Source organism: Coregonus lavaretus, assembly GCF_964263955.1.
Source record: "Coregonus lavaretus genome assembly, chromosome: 31".
In the NCBI taxonomy this organism is placed as follows: Eukaryota; Metazoa; Chordata; class Actinopteri; order Salmoniformes; family Salmonidae; genus Coregonus; species Coregonus lavaretus.
Genome location: NC_140018.1, coordinates 38,282,012 through 38,301,366, shown reverse-complemented (window position 1 = coordinate 38,301,366; position 19,355 = coordinate 38,282,012). Strand labels below are relative to the sequence as shown.

The 19,355-nt window shown below is 43.5% G+C and overlaps 1 protein-coding gene across 1 annotated transcript in view; it reads right to left on the bottom strand.

Moving 5' to 3' along the window:
• Positions 1–19,355, bottom strand: part of kif26aa (kinesin family member 26Aa) — a gene marked incomplete at its 5' end in the record, with an annotated part of 226,185 nt that overhangs the window by 48,215 nt on the left and 158,615 nt on the right. The window contains one exon of the mRNA XM_084149357.1: positions 4,576–4,771. Within this exon, the coding sequence (XP_084005483.1) occupies positions 4,576–4,771 (196 nt within the window). The remainder of the gene's footprint in view (positions 1–4,575; positions 4,772–19,355) is intronic.

The following is a 19,355-nucleotide window of genomic DNA, read 5'->3' as shown; positions in this document are numbered from 1 at the left end:
TATTTATGCCTGCCTTGATAAATGCTGTGTAGACAAATAATAATGACGATGTAATTTCTGGCTGTGACACACTTTCCCCAGGAAGGAACCACGATCTTTGGCTGTCGGGCGAAGAACTGCAAATCAGCAAAAAATAAATCTGTATTCAAGATTTGCAGCCGGCCTCAATGCTTTCCGAGCACATTGGGCCTCATTAAAAAGCTGTTTTATTTCCTCTGCTTCCTTGATGCGGAGCTCATTAACAATTTTGCAGCCGCGTGCCCCAGATGCACGATTAGCGGTTTCAAAAAGTTTACGTGGAACTCCTGACAGCAGCAGTCTTGAAGACGAGATGATGATGATATGATCACAGAGGTATAGTGTTTCCGGCTGTTTTCATGTTAGCCCTCGTGCTGACTTACTGTACAGCAGTAATGAGCAGATTCCAAAAAGACATCACCTCATCCACCACAGCAAATAGTAATGGCCAATGAAAGGCTGGTATAGCCTTTTCATCTGCAACTGTCTGTACACAAACATTAAAGATGCAGTCCGGGACCTTAAGCACTTCGGGTGTATAAAATCGAGCACACAGCCATGCAATCTCCAAAGAATTTGGCAGCAGAATGGCCTTACTGAAGAGCTCAGTGACTTTCAACATGGCACCGTCATAGGATGCCACCTTTCCAACAAGTCAGTTCGTCAAATTTCTGCAATGCTAGAGCTGCCCCGGTCAACTGTAAGTGCTGTTACTGTGAAGTGGAAACGTCTAGGAGCAACAACGGCTCAGCTGAGAAGTGGTAAGCCACACAAGCTCACAGAATGGGACCGCCGAGTGGGACCGCAGAGTTCCAAACTGCTTCTGGAAGCAACGTCAGCACAATAACTGTTTGTCAGGAGCTTAATGAAATGGGTTTCCATGGCCGAGCAGCCACACACAAGCCTACGATCACCATGCACAATGCCAAGCGTCGGCTGGAGTGGTGTAAAGCTCGCCGCCATTGGACTTTGGAGCACTAGAAACGTGTTCTCTGGAGTGATGAATCACGCTTCACCATCTGGCAGTCCGACGGACAAATCTGGGTTTGGCGGATGCCAGGAGAACCCTGCCTGCCCAAATGCATAGTGCCAACTGTAAAGTTTGGTGGAGGAGGAATAATGGTCTGGGGCTGTTTTCATGGTTCGGGCTAGGCCCCTTAGTTCCAGTGAAGGGAAATCTTAACACTACAGCAAAAATTACATTTTAGACGATTCTGTGCTTCCAGCTTTGTGGCCACAGTTTGAGGAAGGCCCTTTCCTGTTTCAGCATGACAATGCACAAAGCGAGGTCCATACAGAAATGGTTTGTCGAGATCGGTGTGGAAGAAATTGACTGACCTGCACAGAGCCCTGACCTCAACCCCATTGAACACCTTTGGGATGAATTGGAACGCCGACTGCGAGCCAGACCTAATCGCCGAACATCAGTGCCCGAGCTCACTAATGCTCTTATGGCTGAATGGAAGCGAGTCCTCGCAGCAATATTCCAACATCTACTGGAAAGCCTTCCCAGAAGAGTGGATGCTGTTATAGCATTAAAGGGGGGACCAACTCCATATTAATGCCTATGATTTTGGAATGAGATGTTTGACGAGCAGACTTCCACATACTTTTGGTGATAGTATATCATACACATTTTGCAGGACGTAACATATCATACGAAATGGATGATGTAGTACACAATTGTGCACAATTTTCATTTTGGCTCATGAGCACTACTTTCAAAACTACTGGCTGAAAGTATATACAAAACCTCTGTAGCATCACTTTAACTTGTCTTACTTTGTGGGAGGATTGATGAAACTAAGGGCAAACATTAAAGCTGTAGGCCAAAACACCACCATGATTGAGAGAAACATTCATATACAAATTATAATCAGAGATTGTCATGACTTGAAGACAAGTCGAATGGCCAATCATCTGGTGACTGCCTGTACAGTTACACAAACCAGTTTTCTATGTGGGGGATTGATGGCACAACATGAAATGTTTAGCTTCTGGGCCAAAACTCTGATTAAAGAAACATCCTATCAGAGATTGATAGTTACTTCAATACTTCCAAGACATAACTCGATTGGCCAAACAGCGTGACCAAATAAAAGCTAAATGGGCGGGGGGCTGGCATTGGGGGGGAGGGTCATTCTTTGGCCATCCATCCCAGTCTCAAGTAGCTTTTGGCACCACGTCTATGGGCTCCTAGGGAGAAATGAATCACTTTGCCTCCAGGAGCAGGGTCACTCAGGCAGCCCAATGGGCTCCGTGGTGAGTGAAAAGGTGCCAGGTTGGCCCACAGACAGACACCCATGTACTTCACCTTGATGCCAGGATTCACAACGAAAACATAGATACATGCCCATACGCAAGCAGTCAATGGGCATAAACTGCGCACCTTGGTCCGAATTAAGGTATTCCAGTAGCTCGTATTGTCCGAATAGCTGAAAGCTACAGTAAGGACATCAGTTGATGCCTCTCATACTAACTAAGTCGCTCTGGATAAGAGCGTCTGCTAAATGACAACGTTTTTTATGTAATCCTTTAGTCCACCTGTCCATCTACTGGCTGGCCTGTAAAACGAGGAGGGAGGGAGGGGCTATATCAGGACCTGTGTCTAATCCACTTCAGGATAATCGCTTCATGCTGTGGAATCTCCATTGAGCAGCACGGGCCTGGATTTGACAATGAACTCTGAAAGCTACTCATTTGATCCGCAGCAAGTCAGAGCCAAGCATTAGCGAGACAAAACCCAATGCCTGCTTACATGGGGTGTGATAGAGGAGGGAGATCGGGGGGGGGGGGGGCACAACCGGTGTCCCTAACCACATTGCGTAAAGTCTGGCTAGTTCTCGTAAACAACCCTGGGCAGATTTTTAACAGGGAAGACCAAAAGTGCCAGATGTTTACGGCAAACTTCAGGAGATGAATCGATATGAGCCACCACTGCTTGGAATTCATGAAGTGGAGCGGTTAACTATGCTAAAACAAATCTAGACTTGAAAGTTGTAAGATGGGAAAAACACTTAATCTTGTACCTGACAGTGTGAAATTGTATCAACGACTAGAAGCAGAGGTGAGACACCAACAGATGGGGAGTGGAAAAACAGCAGCTTGCGCTGCCTATGGAGATGAAAATGCATGGCTTCCAATAAGCATGACTTTACAATCTCAGTCAGATAGAGATGTGGTAGCAGATCTTAACACCCCACACTTACTCATCAAGTCTGCTTGTAATCCAGCAGCAAATATATTTTCAGTAAACTCATATATAGAATAAATAACTAAATCTAAGTTTGATTGTTGAGTTCTGTCCAGTACGTGCGCTTGAGGGTGTCTGAGAGTGATTTTGTGTTCTGCAAGCACAAATATGCATGTATCTGTATCCATGTATGGATTTAGCTAATTAGATCAACAGACCGCTGTCTTAACCTTTTACTGCAGTGGGCTAAATCAGGGTCATACAGGGTATTTATTGGTAGTCTTAAACAAATCTACTTTGAAAAAAAAGTATACACCACACACACATGGTTATGAGCTTAAAAAATAAAACACACCTGTACCATGTCAGTTTACATCCCAATATTATACTTTATATACATCACAAAAGACTGAAATATAGCAAACCGTTTGACATAGAAACACCGGATTTTCAGCATTTAAAAAATAATAATGTTTATTAATGATGAAAAATATTTATAACGTTCCACCCATGAGGCCACTAGGTCATTTGACTGCAGGAAAGTGCTATGCAGTCAGGACACTGACCCTTTGGTCAATAGCAGAAAAGGAAATGAATTTATCTTCACAAAAAATGCACACTATTATCAGCTGAGGTACAAAAGGAATCTCTCTTAAACAAAATGTTCAATGTTCCTTCCTTGTCCCTAGGTCTTTTATGGCACTGATTCTCACAGATATCCATGCCCTCAACACACAAACACTTTCAAATACTTTTCTTCTCACACACAGACCCCCATTCTGTGAGCGGAATGTTCTCCACACAGATGATCACCCTGAATGTCATTGCCCACTCCCCCCCATCCCCCCTTCCTTTCACACTCACAGTTTTTCACACTCCTACAGTCTGTGACTCACTCGGAGAGAGGAATGCTCCCTGGGATATGGAGCGGGTTTCATGGAATCCCAAAGGCCTGGGAATCAGCGAGACGGGTCTCACTCACAAGACCACAGCAGAAATGTTGTCATTAGCATGACCAATGTAATATACTGTAGACCACTGTAACCTTACAATCAGCATAATGTATGTCATGTAGGCTTCAGCAAAGTAATGTTAACATGAACCATGTTGTATAAACTGCACCCAGCCTATAGCATGAGATCCCAAAAGGGCTCTTCTGAGAATACTATGAAATTGACTCCAAATTATAAAATTAAGAGTCAAAACTATGTTACACCAATACCATAGCATCATGACAGGATGGTACCGTCTGTACTCTACGCTATCTGATGATACCACGCCATGGACACATGGTCGATTCTACCACCAAGCGAAACGATACTGAAGCAATATGAAAGAAAGGGCACAATCGCAAACTCTCTTACCTTTCCCATCCCCGGGGTGTCCTTGACCTTTAACCCCGCCCGGAAGAGGCATGGCGGCACAGCAGGCGGGGACAGCTGCAGGGCGCCGCTGAAGCCACCTGTGTAGACCAGGGGCTCAGCGGTTTCGGGCAGAGACTGGGGCTGAGGCTGCTGGGGCTTCTTTCGCTTGGAGGAGAGGCTAAGCTTTTGGGCGGTCCTGTGGAGAGAGAAAGAGGGATTTGTGATGAAGATTGTGGGGGAGTCCAGTGGTTCCATGTACCCAGAAATCTTCCTGACAGTGCTAATGTTCCTTGAGGATGATTTGTATTTTTATTTGTATTTGTACCATGTTCACTTGAAATGAACAGGTAGGTTCCATTGATTTGCATATACCCCCAGGCCTTTTTAGATAGCGGTCAAGATGAAAGGAGGGTATTCATGGCCATCATGGTTGGAAAAGGTAGGGTGTGTCCACAAGAACTTCAAAGGTTGGGCCATACTTCACACATTAAAAAGCTAACTCTTGATACCTCAAAGGCTTTACAGACCAAAATTGTAGAGTAGTATTGATTTAGGAAAGTAATTCCGTAGCTTAATTCCAAGTCTTGCATGTTCTAAGACTTTTAGAAAACAGAATCAAGAGTTAAAAGACACATTTTGGCCAGAAATGACCTGCTGTCTGGAATCCAAGGTCATTATGCTGTCATCATGTCTGCAATTTATTGCAACTGGTGTTCTCAGTCCGCATAAGTACAGGCTCACACACATCAACTCTATTGGGGACACACTTATTGACAGACACACACATACGTACACAAACACTCACTGTCTTGCATTCATATAACACACACACGCACACACAAACATAGACAGATGGATTGAGAAGCCCTTACACACTCTCTCTGTTTTTTTCGTTCTCTCACACACACACACGCACGCACAAACATGCGCAACACACACACATACATAGACTCAGGGGTCAGAGGAATGCGTCTTTGTCTCCCTTCAGCTGTCACTGCGGCACGTTGGACACTTTGCCCTGGCCTGCCTTCAAGCAGCCACGCTACTTTCCCCCTGTCAGCAAGACAGCTGCTTCATGTCAGCACTCTCTCTCTCCCTCTTTCTTACTTTTTGTGTATATATTTCTCTCACTGTCACTTTTTCTGTATGCTGTGTCTTTATCTCTCCTACCCCCTCTCTCTCTCTCTCCCTGCTCAAATCTTTCTCATTAAGTCTCTCTCTCTCTCTCCCTGCTCAAATCTTTCTCATTAAGTCTCTCTCTCTCTCTCTCTCTCTCTCTCTCTCTCTCTCTCTCTCTCTCTCTTGCTCAAATCTTTCTCATTAAGTCTCTCTCTCTCCCTGCTCAAATCTTTCTCATTAAGTCTCTCTCTTTCTTTCTCTCTCTCTCTCTCTCTCTCTCTCTCTCTCTCTCTCTCTCTCTCTCTCTCTCTCTCTCTCTCTCTCTCTCTCTCTCTCTCTCTCTCTCTCTCTCTCTCTCTCTCTCTCTCTTCTCTCTCTCTCTCTCTCTCTCTCTCTCTCTCTCTCTCTCTCTCTCTCTCTCTCTCTCTCTCTCTCTCTCTCTCTCTCTCTCTCTCTCTCTCTCTCTCTCTCTCTCTCTCTCTCTCTCTCTCTCCCTGCTCAAATCTTTCTCATTAAGTCTCTCTCTCTCCCTGCTCAAATCTTTCTCATTAAGTCTCTCTCTCTCCCTGCTCAAATCTTTCTCATTAAGTCTCTCTCTTTCTCTTCCTCTCTCTCTCTCTCTCTCTCTCTCTCTCTCTCTCTCTCTCTCTCTCTCTCTCTCTCTCTCTCTCTCTCGTCTCTCTCCATGCTCAAATCTCTCATTAAGTCTCTCTCTCCCTGCTCAAATCTTTCTCATTAAGTCTCTCTCTCTCTCTCCCTGCTCAAATCTTTCTCATTAAGTCTCTCTCTCTCTCTCCCTGCTCAAATCTTTCTCATTAAGTCTCTCTCTCTCTCTCCCTGCTCAAATCGTTCTCATTAAGTCTATCTCTCTCTCTCTCCCTGCTCAAATCTTTCTCATTAAGTCTATCTCTCTCTCTCTCCCTGCTCAAATCTTTCTCATTAAGTCTCTCTCTCTCCCTGCTCAAATCTTTCTCATTAAGTCTCTCTCTCTCCCTGCTCAAATCGTTCTAATTAAGTATATCTCTTTCTCTCCCTGCTCAAATCTTTCTCATTAAGTCTCTCTCTCTCTCTCTCTATCACTGCTCAAATCTTTCTCATTAAGTCTCTCTCTCTCTCTCTCTCTCTCTCTATCCCTGCTCAAATCTTTCTCATTAAGTCTGTCTCTCTCTCTCCCTGCTCAAATCTTTCTCATTAAGTCTCTCTCTCTCTCCCTGCTCAAATCGTTCTTATTAAGTCTATCTCTCTCTCTCTCCCTGCTCAAATCTTTCTCATTAAGTCTCTCTCGCTCTCTCCCTGCTCAAATCTTTCTCATTAAGTTTCTTTTGCTCTCTCCCTGCTCAAATCTTTCTCATTAAGTCTTTCTCTCTCTCCCTGTTCAAATCTTTCTCATTTAGTCTCTCTCTCTCTCCCTGCTCAAATCTTTCTCATTAAGTCTCTCTCTCTCCCTGCTCAAATCTTTCTCATTAAGTCTCTCTCTCTCTCTCGCTCTCTCTCTCCCTGCTCAAATCTTTCTCATTAAGTCTCTCTCTCTCTCTCTCTCTCTCTCTCTCTCTCTCTCTCTCTCTCTCTCTCTCTCTCTCTCTCTCTCTCTCTCTCTCTCTCTCTCTCTCTCTCTCTCTCTCTCTCTCTCTCTCTCTCTCTCTCTCTCTCTGTCTCTCTCTCTCTCTCTCTCTCTCAGGTCACCCCTACCTTCCTTAATTGAATTTTCCTCCTGGCTCATATGAATGGGCAGATTAGTAACAACAACTTTATTTTGATCATAGTTAGAACATTTATTTTTTTGTAGTTAGAACCTGGTGTCATATCATGGCATAGACTAAATGATTACAGGGAGTACTTTTAACGAAAATGCCTGGGCTTGAGGAGCATTGTATCCGTGTTAACACTGGGTTAGAACAAAAGCCTGCACCTCGTAGCATATCCAGGTGCAGGGTTGTGACCAGTGTGTTGTTATGAGCGATAGGTAAAGCCAGGAATGAAAGATAGAAGTTCCAGGTTATGCAGTTGTAGTTGTTCAAGTATAACATTTTTGTGAGACAACATGTCTTGGTTTGGAAGAGAGGGAGTAACCTAAGAAGAGTGAAGGGAATCTGGGAGAGACCAGAGCTAGCAAGGATTGAAGGGTGAGAGAGAGAGAGAGAGAGAGAGAGAGAGCTACAGTGCCTTGCAAAAGTATTCATCCCCTTTGGTGTTTTTCATATTTTGTTGCATTACAACCTGTAATTTAAATGGATTTTTATTAGGATTTCATGCAATGGACATACACAAAATAGTCCAAATTGGTGAAGTGAAATTCTAAAAAATAAACAACGGAAAAGTGGTGCGTGCATATGTATTCACCCCCTTTGCTATGAAGCCCCTTAATAAGATCTGGTGAAACCAATTACCTTCAGAAGTCACATAATTAGTTAAATAAAGTCCACCTGTGTGCAATCTAAGTGTCACATGATCTGTCACATGATCTCAGTATATATACACCTGTTCTGAAAGGCCCCAGAGTCTGCAACACCCTTTAGCAATGGGCACCACCAAGCAAGCGACACCATGAAGACCAAGGAGCTCTCCAAACAGGTCAGGGACAAAGTTGTGGAGAAGTACAGATCAGGGTTGGGTTATCAAAAAAATATCAGAAACTTTGAACATCCCACGGAGCACCATTAACTCCATTATTTAAAAAATTGAAAGAATATTGCACCACGACAAACCTATCAAGAGAGCGCCATCCACCAAAACTCACGGACCAGGCAAGGAGGGCATTAATCAGAGAGGCAACAAAGAGACCAAAGATAACCCTGAAGGAGCTGCAAAGCGCTACAGCTGAGATTGGAGTATCTGTCCATAGGACCAATTTAAGCCATACACTCCACAGAGCTGGGCTTTACGGAAGAGTGGTCAGAAAAAAAGGCATTGCTTAAAGAAAATAATAAGCAAACACGTTTGGTGTTTGCCAAAATTGTGCTTTTGGCCATCAAGGAAAACGCTATGTCTGGCGTAAACCCAACACCTCTCATCACCCAGAGAACACCATCCCCACAGTGAAGCATGGTGGTGGCAGCATCATGCTGTGGGGATGTTTTACATCGGCAGGGACTGGGGAACTGGTCAGAATTGAAGGAATGATGGATGGTGCTAAATACAGGGAAATTCTTGAGGGAAACCTGTTTCAGTCTTCCAGAGATTTGAGACTGGGACGGAAGTTCACCTTCCAGCAGGACAATGAAAGCGGCTAAAGCAACACTCGAGTGGTTTAAGGGGAAATATTTAAATGTCTTGGAATGGGCTAGTCAAAGCCCAGACCTCAATCCAATTGAGAATCTGTGGTATGACTTAAAGATTGCTGTACACCAGCGGAACCCATCCCACTTGAAGGACCTGGAGCAGTTTTGCCTTGAAAAATCCCAGTGAAAAATCCCAGTGGCTAAATGTGCCAAGCTTATAGAGACGTACCCCAAGACACTTGCAGCTGTAATTGCTGCAAAATGTGGCTCTACAAAGTATTGACTTTGTCTTATTTCTTGTTTGTTTCACACAAGTGGTAGGCATGTTGTGTAAATCTAATTATACAAACCCCCAAAACATTCATTTTAATTCCAGGTTGTAAGGCAACAAAATAGGAAAAATGCCAAGGGGGTGAATACTTTCGCAAGCCACTGTACAGAGACAGAGAGGTAGAGGTAGAGGTAGAGAGAGAAAGTGAAGGAGAGAGTGAGAGAGAGCAAGAGAGAGTTTGAGTTGTTATGAAACCTTTATTTTATACTCAAGTGTTAACACAAATAATGGCAAACTGTGCCCTTTCAGAAATTAAACATCAAATGTCATTCCTAAATAAAGATTAAAATATACAAATAAATTAAATAAAAATTAAAAAAGTATATATATACATTCAACTCATTTCATCCACAAAAAATAGTTTCCCCTCCTCCAAAAATCAAACCGCTCCTTCGTAAGCCCACTTCTCCTCAAACAATGGGAGATCTTTTACAGCCAAGAAAAACTCAAAATCCACTTTCATTCTCGCTTTGGCTAATCCTTTAAAAACACATCTTACATCCTGCCCATATCCCGTGTCTATCTATCTATCATGTTTCCTACTCAGAAAAATTGACATCTTAGCTTGTCCCAAAATAAAATTTAACAGTTGACATTTTCTTTTCTGTTGCTTACTATATTGAAACCCCAAAATAAAAACAGTGTTATTAAAAATCTCAAAGAGAGGCTTTATGCTCTCACACTCCATAAAACAGTGAAAAATGGTTTCTCTTATATTACAAAAAGGAAATCCATCTCCAACATCTGACTTAATAACAGATACAAATCATTAACTGCAATGATGCCGTGCAAAACCCTCCATTGCATATCACCAGTACCCTGTTGTAATGGTGGCTTGTACAATGCTCTCCATGCTGGCTTTACCTTGTCATCAATGCCCAATTTTACACTTCAAGGAGTGTCTTTTCTTTTTTTCAATTCATCTTTATTCAAAACCTTGACACACCACCTATTTAAGTCTTTCCCATTCACCTCATCCAAACCCACCTCTTCCAACCCTCTCAAATCCAGTAATAACACCTTTCATTCTGACTCTGGGATATTGGGTGTAATCCCTAGTCTTGGAAATGAGACGTTTTCATCTTGTACCTTCTTCTTGAGACTATTAAGCATAACCCACTCTTCTGCTGACAGAGCCTTCCTGCAGCTTCCCAGCAGTTTCCAACAATCCTTTCCGACCTCACACCCAAATGTTCAGCCACCCGTCCTCCATCCATTAAGGTGGGCCCAGCCATGGCCATTAACTATTTTAGGGTGATGATTTTGCCCTTCACCAGAATCTTGGAAAAATGTGGAACACCAGTGGTTCCTCCAGCAGGCAATGCACTGACTCCGCTGAAGCGCGTTGGACACCTTCATTATCCTCCAAACCCTAAGAAGGCCTCTGTAAAACAGAGATACTCCCTCCCTAGAAATCTGGCTACTATTAACCAAAAATAAAGCCTTCATTAAACCTAATCCCCCGACCTGCTGTAATACAAGACCTGCCACCCCTCTCCAAACCCCATTTTCCGGTCCATAAAGCAACCTTTGAATAAATTGAAACCGGAAAGCAGCAGCCCTACTAGCAAGATGTACAAGACCTTGTCCCCCCTCCTCTTTTGACAAATACAAAACACTTTGTGGAACCCAATGATATTTATCCCAAAATAAATCTACAATAATCGCCTGTATCTTAGCCAGAAGGCCAGATGGTGTCTCTAAAACTGACAACCGATACCACAGTGCAGAGGCAACAATAATGGTGCGCCCCCTTTATGACATACAAGATAACAACCAATGCCATCTCCTCATCCTCCCTTCCACCATTTCAACCACCCCATTCCATATTTTTTCCATAGTCCCCTCATCTCCTAGGTATACTCCAAGATACTTAAAACCTCCCTTACACCATTCCAGCCACCCTGGCAAAGCCATGATCCCTGCAGACCATGACCAAATCTGTAAAGCAGAAAGTTTTTTTCCCTATTTACCTTTGCAGAGGATATTCCCCTAAACTGATCAACCATGAGACTCAAACTATCCACCTCTGCTGGATTTTTCAATAACATAGCTACATCATCAGCATAGGCTGAGAGACGAATAGGAGGAATATCCTCTGAAAGGTACACCCCTTCAATGCGACTTCTAATGCTATTTAGTAGTGGCTCTACAACGATGACATATAACATTCCTGACAAATAACACCCCTGCCTAATACCACTACACACTTTAAAAGGAGCACTCAAGCCACCGTTAACTTTCAATACACTTTCAATGTCACCATATATCACCCTGACCATGGCAATAAAACCAGAGCTGAAACCAAACGCCTCAAAAGTGTGCCATAAGTATTGATGTTCAACTCGGTCAAATGCCTTTTCCTGAATTGAAATTAGACCAGCATCCAACCCAATAGCCCTAGAGACTCAGAATCCAGAATCAGAGAAATATTATCCCCTATCTGCCTGCCGGGAACACAGTAGGACTGGTCCGTATGATTTGCCCCATCACCTCCCTCAGCCTGTTGGACAAAGCCTTGGACAGGATCTTATAATCAGTGCACAATAAAGCCACCGGTCTCCAGTTCTTCACCTCCCTAGGGTCGCCCTTTTTTGGAAGTAGGGGGAGGACAGCCCTGCTGTAGCTTATCGGTAGTAATCCTCCGGTCAAACTATCGTTAACTACTGCTAGCCAATAATCTCCCAACATAGCCCAAAAAGACTGAAAAAAGTAAACGGGAATCCCATCAATGCCTGGTGTCCTTCCATGTTTAATGCAGTGTATAGCTCCTGAAAAGACAATGGTTGCTCTAACTCAACCTGAGCTTCTGCAGTTACCTGTGGGAGCCCATCAAGGAACTGCTGTGTCACTGTTTTATCCTCTTTGTACTCACACTTGTAGAGCTCAGCATAGAACTCTACTGCATCTTTCTAATTTCACTAGGGCTAGTGAGCTCCTGTCCAACACCTGACTTGAGGCAATTAATAATTATTCTTTGTCCATTCTTTTTCTTTAAACCAAAGAAAAATTTGGATGAGGCATCCATTTCAGAGATTCCCTGAAACGTACTTCTCACCAATGCCCCCTGTGCTCTGATACCCAGCAGGTCTGCCAATGCGGCTTTTTCCTATTGAGGGCCTGAGTATGAGGACTGGTAGGTTGTCTGGGATGTTGGTTTGGAATAGCGACCCACTAGGTGTCATCCTCTGACAACCTTACTCACTCACAGTCTGGTCTAATGAGTATCCTATTGCTGTCACCTGTGTTTACCTGTTCACCTGTGTATTTATGCCCTCACTTCCCTGTGTTCCCTTGCTCAGTTTTTTCTGTTAGTTTCTCTATGTCCAGCAGTACTAATCAGTGTCTGATCGGAGACCTATGTACAGGTACTTGAGCAGTGTTCTCCCTGTTTCGTTATTTGTTTCAATAGTAGGTAGTATTTCGTATTTTGGCTGTCAGCCTGTTTTTGGAGACTTATTTGCTCCGCCTTTCTTTTATCGTGATAAGTCCGTAATTTTTTATTTAGGCTTCGGAACCACCAGTAAAGATCCTGGTTTCACCATCTCTGCCTACTGCCTACTGTACATCCTGCACCGCACCTGGGTCAAACCTCACACCAAACCTTACACGCTCTAACTTTTAATAACCTCCCCTCAACTACCTCTTCAACCTCATATGACAAAGGCAAAAACCCTTTTGAGAACAAGATGGCCACCCCCCCACTTTTTGAGTTTTTCTGACTACACACCACTGTCGTCGTAAACCCCCCCCCCCCCCCCCCCCCACTGTCCCCCCCACATAACTTCATTTTCCATATTACTATGCGTTTCTTGTAGAAAACGTATGTCACTTCCCTTTCCCTTCATTAACTCATACACTATGGCTCTTTTATTAACATCTGTCACCCCATTTACGTTTAAAGAAGAAATCTTATAACTGCTCATGGGATGGGGAAAAAATACAGAGGAAGAGACAGAACCCTCATCTCTTTACAGAGTTAAGACTGCGACTGAACTCTTTCATTTCCTTTAGAAATTACATCACTTGTCACTCTCGTGACCATTTTCTTGAGTCTAGCGATTTCAGGGCTTGTCAAACCTCCCCCTGTTATTTTTGACATCAGAAACTTTGCTGATTCAATAAACAATTCACATTCAGGAAAATAATCTGTTACATTATAATCCTGCATTTTTTATTTCCTTTTGGCAAATTCAGAAATTGACGTACCTTCTCAATCCCATACCTCCCTTCCACCCCATTTCTCTGGCTATTTTATTGTGACGCGTCAGATGACTCACTCTCGCTATCCTCCCCAGAAGAAAACTCCACCATCTCTACAACCTGTTTCACCTCAACTGATTTATCCATCTCTACCTTCCTCTTAGAATTAGAACCTTCACCTCCTCTTAAATTATTTGTCTTACTGCTCGGTACTTTGAAAAGAGTTGCTTCTTTTTCCATTATTGCAATCTCCTCTTGACCTCCAATTTCATTTTCCAGCACCACCTCAGCAACCCCAAACGCAGTCTCACCGACTGTTTTCCCTCCCTCTTTGTTCTGATCTAACACAATTGCCCCCGTAGCCACACTGCTTTCCTTTCCTACTTTTCCAACCACATCTGCCCACCTTCTCCCTTCCCCTGCACCCTTAGCATGTTCATCCCTTCGTGGTGGTGCATTAGCTGCACCAGCACTAGAGTTGCTACCGGGCTCTGCACGCTCGTTCTCGGGACAATTACGTACCAAATGCCCCTCTCTTCCACAGCCAAAGCATTTCATTGAATCAGTAGTAGCGTAGAAGACATAATCAAATCCATCAATCTAAAAACTGAACGCTAAATTCAGTTCGTCAGTGTCCTTCTTTAAAATCATATGCACTTGTCTCCTATGAGACACGACATGTTTCAACAAAGGAGATGTGCATCCAAAAAGAACCTTCTTTATTGTAGAGACAAGTTAACCATGATGAGATAACTCTCACGCCAACACTTCATCTCTAACAAATGGTGGCACGTTAGAAAGTATAACTTTCTTCACCAGATTCATAAGAGGAAATACCGACGTCTGTGTCTCCCGCAACACAACACCACTCTCAACTATCGTATTCACCTTGTCAATGGAATCTAAGAATATCACTACAGCGCTATTCATGCTTGAGGCTGATTTTATGCTATCATACCCAACGATAGCGTCCACTGCTAAGCTACATTCTTCCACTGAACACCCGGCCGCAGCAGGAATCTTTACTCCATGCCGCCGACTAAGTTTTTAAAACTCCAAACTTCCGAGAGTCGCCATTGCAACCAGCCCCACCCGCTGGTTACGCCCTCGTGAAAAACAACCTCAACAATCCCACCACCCCTATATGTGCTCAGTGATAGTGAGACAAGATAACCTTAAAACAACTAAACTAATCAATATATATATATATATATATACACACACGAAACCCAATAGAGTGAAAATAATTCCAGTCACTCTCACAATCACTCCTGCTTCCCACTCACTCCCAGCATGCACTCCGACGAGAGAAAGAGAGAGAGGGAGACTTCTTGGAATGCTTCTGCAATGTTTACACAATATGCATTTCATGGCAATAAAGCACCCTGAATTGACTTGAAAGACAGAGAGGGGGAGAGGGGTAGAGGGGGAGAGAGCGAGAGAGAGAGAGAGAGAGAGAGAGAGAGAGAGAGAGAGAGAGAGAGAGAGAGAGAGAGAGAGAGAGAGAGAGAGAGAGAGAGAGAGAGAGAGAAAGAGAGAGAGAATTGGTCTGTGTCTGTCCCGGCATGGGGTCGATGTGCTCGAGAATAAGGCCTGAGCTCATTAGGAAACCCTGCTCCCAGCATGTTTGCACTCTTCCTCCTCACTTCCCTCCCCCTTTCTCTCTCCGTTTTCCTTACTTTCCTCCTTCCCTTCCATCCGTCTCCTTCAGCCACTTCACAAGAGCACAATCAGGGAACACACCATATAACTACTGCCTACATGAAGGACACAGGAGGAGGCCCCCCTGGGAATTGCCTCTGTGCTGTCCTGTGTGTATGTAGGGTGTGTGTGTTTGTGCAGGTGTAAGCGTGCCATTTGGGACACAGCCACAGTCTAACATTGGAAATGAAGAGGACGAAATGATCTCTTTCGATCCTCTATGAAAGAAATGCACAGTGAATGCCTTATAATTGAATCGATGTGTATTGTTAGGGCAAAGTAAATGTTTTTTTTTTTATGCAAGCAGAGGATTTTGAAGTGGACATATTGTATTTGTATGGGGGGAGGGAGCAAGATACTGACATTTACATTTATAGTTCATTATATAGGCAGTGTTTGTTAAGGGGAGAGAGAGGGAGGAGAGGGAGAGAGAGATAGGGAGAGAGATGGGGGAGACATAAAGAGAGAGAGGATCAGGAGAGAGAAAGGGAGAGCGAGAAGAGATATATAAAGGGGGGCAGGAGAGGTAGAGAGAGAGGAAAAGAAGAAGGAGGAGGGAATGGGGGTTATGTCCACACACAGCATCTAACTTTTAAGACAAAGCCCCTACCTTAATCACCTTGACTGCATGTGAAAGCCCCCTTCACTATCCCCCCTACCTCTACCCCCTTTTCCCAGTGCCCACTCACACAAAGCTTCCCACTCCCCATAACCACACCATCAAGAAGAGACCCACCCACACTATACTACCAGAGGCCTGTTCAGGAGGGTGCAAATGTTACAGAACATTCAGATATAAATATATTACGTGGAACAGACACACTAAGGTAACACTTTATTTTTGAAAACTCCTTAAGATTGATGTTGAATACAATTTCTTATGAAGGTTGTTATGAATGAGACTGCAACTTTCAAGTCTCCTCCTGTTGCTCCCCTCCGGCGCTCTGATTCGCCAGTCTACTGAGCCACCGGTCTGAGCGCACCACCTCGGCAACACTGGAATGGAAACCCAACGCACCCTAATCACCTCCAGCGCACCTGCATCTCATCATCTCATCACCACCCCTATTTAGCCCTGGACTGTTCTGTAATATGTTGTGTGTGATTGTTTTTGCTTCGTGTCATGTACTCTCTCTTTGTTAATTCTCTTTTGTCATTGTTTGAGTAAACCTTGACCTTGTTAATTCCTGTGTCTGCGTCCTGCCTCTTCGTATCCTCAGTACTCGTCACAGCAACACTCAAAAAGGGGTTATGACTGGTTTCACAAAGGTGTTTTGAATGTCTTGTAGAAACTGCCCTATAGTAAAGTGTTACCCCTGGGGTCTTGTCATGAAGGATAGAGTAACATACTGAATGTTTCACCTTACTGAAACAGAATGTTCAGATAGAAATAGGTTGGTATCAATAAAACTTCACAATACGGTGCAGAGCGTTCAATTTGCCTTATAGCTCCGCTAAAACCATTGACAACTGTGTGTCGTTTTCAAGGGATTGTTAAATAAATGTTAACTATTTGGTTACAATATCATTACCTCTTGAAGAGCAGTCAGAACTACAAATGTCTGATTATTCCATGCAAAACAATTGTGCATATTTAGCTCTATCGTCAGAGTTATACAGCAAGTAAATGCATGCTTTTCATGATCAGTAAACATCAATTCATCATGTAATTTCAGATACATGAGGGTAGCCCCACGATATCTCTTAATATTGGCCACCATTAATTATATGGTGGCCAATATATGAGATATAGTGGGTACCCTAGTATCCTGACAATTACATGATGAATTGGTGATTCCTTTGCTGATCATGAAAGCATGCAATGTTTACTTTGCAAACTACCCGTAGAAACTTTATACAGTTGGCTAAACATAGTGGTAAGTAGACCTAATGTACTTTTTCTACAACCAACATAGGCCTACTTAGCGAAGTTAGCAACATTATCCCCTTTTCAACATTGTTTTAAATAGTGTATAATAACGATTGCTGCTAGCTACTAACAGATCGTGTCAATACGGCTAGTTAACAAGCTAACTTCCATGGGATAAACTAGATGGCTATATACAAATATTGTTGGATTTGCTTACCATCTATAGTGATGATGACAGGAGTCCGACTGACAGCTTTACCAGGACGAGAACTTGCCAATATCAAGCTCTTTCCAAAAGCCTAATCTCTGATGACGCAAGCTAAATTAAACATGATGTTTGCTTAGCTAAATTAGCTAGCTAGCTACATGCCAAATGGCTGGCTACCCTGACGTATCTGAAATTGCATGATCAACTGATGTTTACTGATCATGAATAGCATGCAGTTACTTGCTGTATAACTCTGATGATAGAGCTAAATGTGGAATAATCGGAAATGTGTAGTTCTGACTATGCTCTTCAAGAAGTTATAACATTTATTTAACATTCCCTTGAAAACGACACATAGCTGTCAAGGTCTCCGTGCCCCCCAGCAGCCAAATTGATAAAGACCTATACATTATGTAGAACAGACATGCTTCTCTGTCATGTAGAATAGAGAATTATGTCAGCTCTATACGTTACGTTTCTAGAGAGGGCACACAGCATGAGCCAGACAGTGGGGTGTGTCCGCAGCCCAAGCAGCTTCTCGAAGGACAATGACCCAGCCACTATCAATACCACCTGTCCTCACCCCTGTGAGATCATGCTCTGGGGTGAAGTTTCGCCTAGGTACAGATCTAGGATCAGCTTCCCCTCCCCCAATCCGAACCTTAAAAATGCAAAACTGACCCAGGTTCAGTGTCTAGGGCAGGGGTTCCCAATCTTTTTTGGCACGTGACTCCATTTTGATATAAAACTTTTTTTACAACCCCACCATGTAAAAAAGTGATGTAATCAACGGCCAATGTTAACTTTTTTAAATTGGGGTTATGACAAATCAGTCTGAAGGAAGTATGGTTTGAAGTGACTGAAATGCATCAGAAAAGTATTGGGAAATTCAGAAGATCATCAGGCAATAACTGTGTATGATCTTCTGTGTAGAACATCATCATTGATGATGTTCTTTTTCCCCCAGTCTGATTTAGTGCCTGGTCTTGTCCACTCTGTTCTAATGAGCATTGTGATGGGGTCATTATATTTTGTAGCTTAAACGGTTCAAAAGCTAGAGTCACATTTGTAGGACGAACACAGAAACTGCTCTGTTTATTACAACCGCATCTAATGGCTACCGGAGGTTACTGATGTAACCCCGGTTCTATGAACCAATTTTTCCCCCCCAGAGTTTCCCATTTTAAAAGCATGTGACCCCACATGGGGTCGCGACCCTTAGTTTGGGAAACACTGGTTTAGGGGAAACATTGACTAATTGAAATGTCCATCTCAGCTCCAAGCCCCTTCATACTCATTTTGTTCGGCTCGAGGTAGTAAGGCGTCCACTGAACCACAGATCTAGGATCAGATTATCATCCCCCAAATTCTAACTTTAACCATTATTGGGACGATAACATATCTGATGCTGTGCTAGTGGTTATGGTTAACTTCAATCTGGAAATGAAATACAAAGCAAAAAAGTTAAGAAATGAAAATAAAAAAAAACATCTGCAAGAGACAGTGCCACAATATACTCACAGTTCTCTCCAATCCATTATGTAGTTCCTAGCCACAAATCGTAGATGTGACGAAACTTCCGCTTTCCCATAATCATCCTAATTTCAAGCAGGTGTATTCCATAGTCCCGACATGTGAGCGCAGTTCAGAAGGGGTGGAATCGTTTTTAATGCAGGGGGAGGAGAAATCGTATTCACGAGCACTCTCGGCGCTCGAAGGCGGGTATGGTCCGCTTGGCCACGCATACTATTGTCGGGGGTTCCAATTGATTGAGCTCCGAACGGTGGGGTGTCGTGGAAACTGGTGAAGTTGGAAGAGGGGGGGCGGACGTATGGCAACGGGTGTCAATGGTGGCAAACGTGACGGGGAGTGCGGCGGTCCCAGAGAGGGGCGAGGGGGAAGAGGGGTCCGCCAAAGTTTTCGCTTATTGAGGGAAATGTGGAGTAAGGCTTGGTCCAACCTTGAGACCGATCATCTTTTTTTCCAATAGCCTCCTTTGCGCAGTGGGAGGACAAAAGTGCTCAGGCCAGTAGAAATCCCCCAGGTACAGAAACGCAGTCCAGAAAGTAGAAGTGCCTCCTCTCAGTTCCTTCCTGGATTACAAACTCTTTCGCTTTGCAGTTCTGTCAC